General features: G+C 36.8%; 1 protein-coding gene across 3 annotated transcripts in view; it reads left to right on the top strand.

Annotated features, from left to right (window-relative positions):
- pdzd2 (PDZ domain containing 2) overlaps positions 1-7,126 on the top strand; it is a 64,184-nt gene that overhangs the window by 39,704 nt on the left and 17,354 nt on the right. For all 3 annotated transcript variants that reach the window (XM_037977277.1, XM_037977272.1, XM_037977270.1), the window contains 6 exons: positions 46-165; positions 1,352-1,466; positions 3,708-3,781; positions 3,956-4,178; positions 6,322-6,439; positions 6,523-6,655. In XM_037977277.1, the coding sequence (XP_037833205.1) occupies positions 46-165; positions 1,352-1,466; positions 3,708-3,781; positions 3,956-4,178; positions 6,322-6,439; positions 6,523-6,655 (783 nt within the window). The remainder of the gene's footprint in view (positions 1-45; positions 166-1,351; positions 1,467-3,707; positions 3,782-3,955; positions 4,179-6,321; positions 6,440-6,522; positions 6,656-7,126) is intronic.

Below are 7,126 nucleotides of genomic sequence, written 5' to 3'. Positions count from 1 at the left end.
TCTGAAACTGTCTTTATACAGTATTTATATTTGTCTCCCTTCTAGGAATATCAGGTAATTAAGAAATCAGCCCGCTCCTTCAGCATCGTTCAAGTAGAGTCTCCATGGCGACTGGTGCAACCATCCATTATATCCAGCATAGTGCTGATGAAAGGCCAGGGCAAGGTGAGTGCTCTCATTTGACTCAAATCCTCTCTGAGTGTCATTCTAGTTTAAATATGAAACACGTTTAATGAATTTTCTGTGCTTTATTTTGAAAAACATTGAGTCACCTCAAAGAAGGTGCCAGACCATTATATAGTGTAAATGTTCAATTTAGGATTATATAGTATTGATTATGTGTGTGTTAACAGTTTGACTATTAGGATGAGTTGCAGTGTCTTAACAGCTGAAGATTTCAGTTTTTAAATTTATTTTTTAAAGTTAATATCAATATAATTACTTGAAATCATTGGATGCAATTCAAGTGAGTTATATATATATATATATATATATATATATATATATATATATATATACACAGTAAAAAAAAATAGTTTTACTAATAGAATTGTTTGGTCTTTAGTTTTACAGCACTATGTGCATACCGGCAAATAAAGAAAATCAAGCTGAGACGCTTTTAAGTATAACTGCTTATGTGAGACATTTTAGCTACTTATTCAGTTCAACAGAAGTCTGTCACATTCTTAATTGCTGCCAGAATCTGTCAGTCAGTACATAAACAGTATGCACTCTCAGGTGTTTACAGAAATCTCCTTCCTTAAAGCATCAAGTGGATGAACTCTGTTTTCTGCTGTCTTGTTTCTGTCTTTTTAGTTTTTGATTTAACCATGTTTGTGATGTTCTTGTGCATGTTAATATGCCTAAAACATGAAAAATTGAGATTTGTGAAGGCAACAAGTAATATGGTATAATATTTAGAAATATGAACTTTGAACAGAAAGTGATATGTTTAACAAGACCTAGTTAATATTCCTAGGCAACCTTTAAATATATCTGATAAGTTTAACACTTTACTAAGAACTTACTATACATGGACTTTTTTAGAATTATTTTTACTTTCTACAACTTAGAAAACACTTTTTAATAAAGTTTACATTATATTTACTGTATATGTTTAGAGTTTATTTTCATTTGCTTTTGGCAGAAGATACGGGCACTTTTTCCTCACTTTGAGTATTGAGTGTATTTCTGTATTATACGTGTCTGATGACAGTACTGAGAACTGTTGAATCAAGAGCAGTAATAAGTGAGGTGATTCACAGGGACAGAAGAATGTTAAATACCGCAGTGATGGCAGAATCAGTACAATCATGCAGACGTTACAATCAATGAGATCTAACTTCTGCAGGGTCTTGGATTCAGTATTGTTGGTGGGCAGGACTCGGCACGTGGTCAGATGGGAATTTTTGTCAAAACTATTTTCCTTCATGGAGCTGCAGCAGCTGATGGACGACTTAAAGAGGGTAATCCAACATGCACAGCATTATTTAGACTTCTGATCTTAATCTAAGACAATATGACATTCATAATAATTGATTTACAAATCAGATTGTGTTCATATCTTTATTTGTGTGTTAAAGATCTAAGTAATGATGCAGATATGCCCTGCACATATAATTCTCCTCATTGCATGATCTACTTATGAAAAATCTGTTCGAGATGCTCCTAAACGAGGTAGAGACTTGTAAAAACATTGCATGCTGTTCTATGGCATGGTTCAAGCACCAGAGGAGTGAGGGGGACTGTGTGTGTGAAGCTGCTACTTATATGGTCAGAGCTGCGCACAACCCAAAGGAGTGGAATAAAAATGGTTAAACAAAGATGAAAATGAAGTGGAGGACAGCTGTGTCACCACTTACATGGATTACATGCACCATAACTGTAAATGAATGCAGAAGTGCACCTGGAAAAAACTGAGGCTGAGGTTTTACAAATTTTACACACGTGTTTACTGACATAATTATTGTAAACACAGAGCTGAGAAGTTTGGTAGAAAACTCTGAAACTGAAGTTTAACCAGCAGAAAACAGTAAGTCCCTCACCGGAACAACTAGGCAGAGGTACTAAGAAATTAAATCGAAAATAAACAGTTTAATGGACGTCTAAACAAATCCAGAGAAAATCTGAAGAACATAAAGCTCAGTTCTACATAAACAACTTGATGGAATTGTGTTTCACAACCCTTTCCTTTTTTAAGCTTACTACAGTTTAACTACAGCTTCTTAGTGGCCCACAGCAGGAATCAGACTTGCAAATGGATTCAAATTTCAATATTTCTTATGTTAAAAATCCTGTGAGTGAATTAAAAAAGGTTCTGTGTAAACGGGAAGCTTTTTACTTCCTGTAGAATTCTTATCCTGTATACTTAATAGTTTGGATGATTAAATGAAAATATATCTCTAAATAAACATTCCTTGTAGGTAAATTTGACACTTAAATTGACAACATTTAATCAACTCCTAAATGTGGTGCATTGTCTGACTTAAGAGGACAGTGAAATATTTTATTTCAAGTAATTTGACAATTTGATATTTAACCTCAATATTCCATCAACACACAACACTATTGGGTGTATTTTAAAACTCTGATTTACGTATGCACAGTAAACATACCAATTAGAACTGAACTACAATTAAAAAAGACCAGTGACCATGATCTATAACTCTAATTCAGAAAATATAGAGATGGTTTCTAAAATGTAAAAAAAAAAGAATGCATTGATTTGCAAATCTCATAAACCCATATTTTATTCACAATGGAAGAATACACATATAGAATGTTGAAACTGAGGAATTGTACTGTTTTGTTGTTTTTTTTTGGGGGGTGTAAGGTTAGTTTGAATGTGATGGCAGCAGCATGTCTGACAAAAGTTGGAACAGGTGCAACAAAAGGCTGTAAAAGTTAAGTAGTACGAATAAGAAACAGCAGGAGGAGCATTTTGCAACTAGTTAGGTTAACTGGCCACAGATCAATAAGAAGACTAGGTATAAAAAGAGCATTTTAGAGAGGCTAAATCTCAGAAGTAAAGATAGGTTGAGATTCACCAGTTTGCAAAAAACTACATTGAAAAATAGTGGAACACTTTTAGAAAAAAATGTTCCTTAACTGAAAATTAGTAAGACTGAATAGCCCATCATCTGCAGTTCGTAACATCAAAGGATCATGCTGAACGTCAGTGTTGGATGACCTTGGGGCATCAGGCGGGACTGCACTAAAACCAGGTCATCACTCATGGGCCCAGGGACACTTTGTCTGGAAATACAGTAAGATGCTCTGACATCCACAAACGCAGGTTAAAGCTCTGTCACTGAAAGGAGAAACCATAGTTACACACCATTCAGAAACACTGCTGTCTTCTCCGGGGCAAAGCTCATTTAAAATGGACTGAGACAAAGTGGAAAACTAGTCTATGGTCAGACAAATCCAAATGTGTAATTCTTTTTTGTAAACCACAGATGCCACATCCTCCGTACTGAAGAGGAGAACAGCTTAGTGGTTAGCACTGTAGCCTCACAGGAAGAAGGTCCTGGGTTCAAACCCCGCATTGTGAATAAAATATGGGCTTATAAGATTTCTGAATCATTGCCCTTTTTTCTTTTTTTTACATTTTTCACAATGTCCCAACTTTATCAGAATTGGGGTTGTACTTTTGCATTTCCACATGATGGGATTGTTTTGCTCTTATTGTATTCTTTTCTGTTTAGGAGATGAGATTCTGGAGGTGAACGGAGAGTCTCTCCAAGGACTCACACACCATCAGGCCATTCAGATTTTTAAGGTGAATTCTGTGTTTTCAATAAGTTTAAAATCAGTACCATTTTTGGTGTTTGTCTACAGTCTAGCTGATTTGATGGTGTTCTTTGAAGAGGACAGTAAAGAAGTACTGCATAATAAATTTCAATTTGTGTTTTTCTCTTTCTAATCAGCCACCCTTTATATTTTTCTTAAACAGCAACTGAGAAAAGGTGTTGTGACCCTGACAGTTCGAACCCGTCTGCGCAGTCCCAGCCTAACACCATGTCCAACCCCCACCCTCCCCAGTCGCTCTGGTTCACCCAGTTCTAATAGCGGTGTAGCTACAATGGTTCCAGCAGGACTGGAAGAGGCTGATGGAAACAAGGTCCCTGGTCCGGGTTCAAAGGACTGCATCGTCATGGAGATTACGCTTCATAAAGGTTAGTTTTTTAAATAAAGAAAAATCTACGGACACATTTGGACAAGATGATTTGATTTTGAGTTTACCCCTTGGTGATATGATTGTGGCATTGTAAAATTATAAACGTCCTTTTATTTAGTGCTTTTCTTAATGTAGACCACAAACAGTGGTTGAGTTTATTCAGTATTTCTCTTCATTTGTTTTGGTTTTACAAACAGCTGTTTTAGTAAAGGTACAACTGGATCAGTGTTTACTATTTCATATGCATATTTTTAATGTTTACATTTCTTTGGTTTAAAATTCTTAGACAATTAATGAGATAGAAAATGTAGAATAAATTATAATCACATGGATAAACAAATAAACAAGGAAATTTATATGGACCATCAACACATTTAGACAGAAGAATGACTTTTTAATCTTCATAGCATTGACATTCAGTCCATCACACATGGACACATTATCACTAATGTTCTTTTCAACTTTAGGAAAATATTCCTGTGAAAGTGACAGAAAAACCCATGATGCATTTTTAAATATATGGATTAGAGAAGAAAGGACACACACACACACACACACACACACACACATCTTAAAAGGCCTCATAACTAATGCTTGCCGCCAAAGGTGAAGGCAGAGGCCATGTTTGTGTTCATTTGTCTGTACTATTAGCAAATTATTTCATGAACCACTGAAAAGATTTTAAATAAAACTTTCAAAAAGCGCTTGAACTGACATCTACAGCTGATTCCCTTTTGGAGTCAGCCTGATTCGAGCTAGCCATCACAGCTAAGTTACAAAAATGTTACATCTACAGAAACGGCTGTTATCCAGTCAATATTACAGATATTGAGCTAAAATTTGGTGTGTTGATAGCTGAGACTGATCCACAACTTATAATCAGAGCATTAACTGATCGCACAAGATCTGTGTTTAAAACTATTTTAGCTACCGTATTTTCCGGATTATAAGGCACATTTTAAAGCCTTTTCTCAAAAACGACAGTGCGCCTTATAATCCGGAGTGCCTTATGTATGTAAGAAGTCGTGATGTTTTAGTACGACTTTGGTAAGCTACAAAGCTGCACCGCTTGCAGCTTTAGGCCCCTACATACTCGAGTGTACTGTCCGTACTCCGTGAGCCGCGCAGACTCCAGGCGGACTGTCTGCGGATGGTTGGGACTTCATACTCGAGCGTACAGATTGTCTAAAATTCTCCCGAGACAAATTTCTGTCATGGCGTCACCAGATGAGGAGGAAGAGATTGCTTGCCTCTTAGCTTTAAAAAACAAAAGAAAGAAGGTGCCTTTAACCCTGTTTCTTCACCAGTGCATCTTATAATCCAGTGCGTTTTATAATCCAGTGTGTCTTATAGTGCGGAAAATATGGTTTTTAAATCAATGCTGTCTGATTGTTAACAAAATATCTCAAACCACTAAACAGATCTTAATGAAACCCTCAGAAAGAAATCTTTGGATGTACATCTAAAACTGATTAACTTTTGAAATCAACCTAATTCAAGATATCTTAGAAAACACAAAAATATCTCCAACTCAGCCAATGTTACAGATATCGAGCTAAAATTTGATGTGGCAGTAGCTGAGCACTGTCCACAACATCCTCTGAGGACAACACATTGCAAGAGATCTTTGCTTAGAACCTCGGCATTAACTGTTGGAATCAACCCTGTTTATCTGTTACCAAAATATCTCATCAATCATTGGCCAGTTTTTGATATAACTCTCAGAAAGTAATCATTGGATGTCCATCTACAACTAATTAACTTTTGGATTTGATCCGATTTAAGATGTCCGCCACAGCTAATGAACCTTGGTCTACACAAAATGGCTATACCACAGTGAACTTTACAGTTATTGAGATAAACTTTGGTATGGTAGTAGCTGACAGTCATTCACAAGACATACTCCAGCACTATGTGAGATACTGCATGAGATTGCTGATAACATTATTTTTAAAGAATAACCAAAATGGCCATAACTGTCATTTTTCAACCTAAGATGATCTTAGTGTAAAACACTGGCATCAAAGGCAATGCATTCTTTCCAGGAATACTAGACCTTTAATTGAAACCTTATCCTTTTATGAATTGCAATGCGCATTTCCTTAACTTGAACAATTGTGTTATTATATTCCATATTTTAGAGCCTGGTGTTGGTCTGGGGATTGGAGTATGTTGTCTGACTTTGGAGAACTTCACTCCTGGTATCTACATACATAGCTTGGCTCTGGGATCTGTTGCCAAGATGGATGGGAGGCTTAAGTAAAAGTTTTAAATTAAACTGAGGAGAATGTGTGCATTTCAGTTGAGTTGTGTTGCTCTGACACTTGTTCCTCTGTGTGCAGTCGTGGAGATCAGATACTGGAGGTGGACTCTGTCAGTCTTCGACATGTCGCCCTCAGTGAGGCCTATGCCATTCTCAATGAATGTGGCCCAGGACCAGTCAGTCTCATAATATGTAGGCACCCTGATCCCAAGGTAAGATCTCTAAATGGTAACATGTGAAAAGTTAACATTTACTACGTATAAAATTCTCAGCATGTATAGGTCATTGTTCAGCCTCAGGCTCTTAATTTTTACAGATGTAATATTATCTGTGATTTTAAGTGTTTTTAAAGTGAAATTCATCATAATTCGTCATCTGTTGGTGACCTCATGAACACAGACAACTCAGTTGTATTATTATTGATACAATGTTTTTTGATTTTTGGATTTGAGTGATATTTTGTTGGTCAGGGAGAGCTGAGACAACAAAAAATAATGCAGGAGTGACATGACTTATGCCATCCATCCATCCATCCATCTATACATCTTCTTCCTCTTATCCGGGGTCGGGTCGCGGGGGCAGCAGCCTAAGCAGGGAGACCCAGACTTCCCTCTCCCCAGCCACTTGGTCCAGCTCCTCCGGGGGAATCCCAAGGCGTTCCCAGGCCAGCCGAGAAACATAGT

The sequence above is a fragment of the Kryptolebias marmoratus genome, linkage group LG1 (genome assembly GCF_001649575.2).
Source record: "Kryptolebias marmoratus isolate JLee-2015 linkage group LG1, ASM164957v2, whole genome shotgun sequence".
In the NCBI taxonomy this organism is placed as follows: Eukaryota; Metazoa; Chordata; class Actinopteri; order Cyprinodontiformes; family Rivulidae; genus Kryptolebias; species Kryptolebias marmoratus.
Note: the sequence above shows the minus strand (reverse complement) of the source record. Positions and strands in the feature narration are given on the sequence as shown.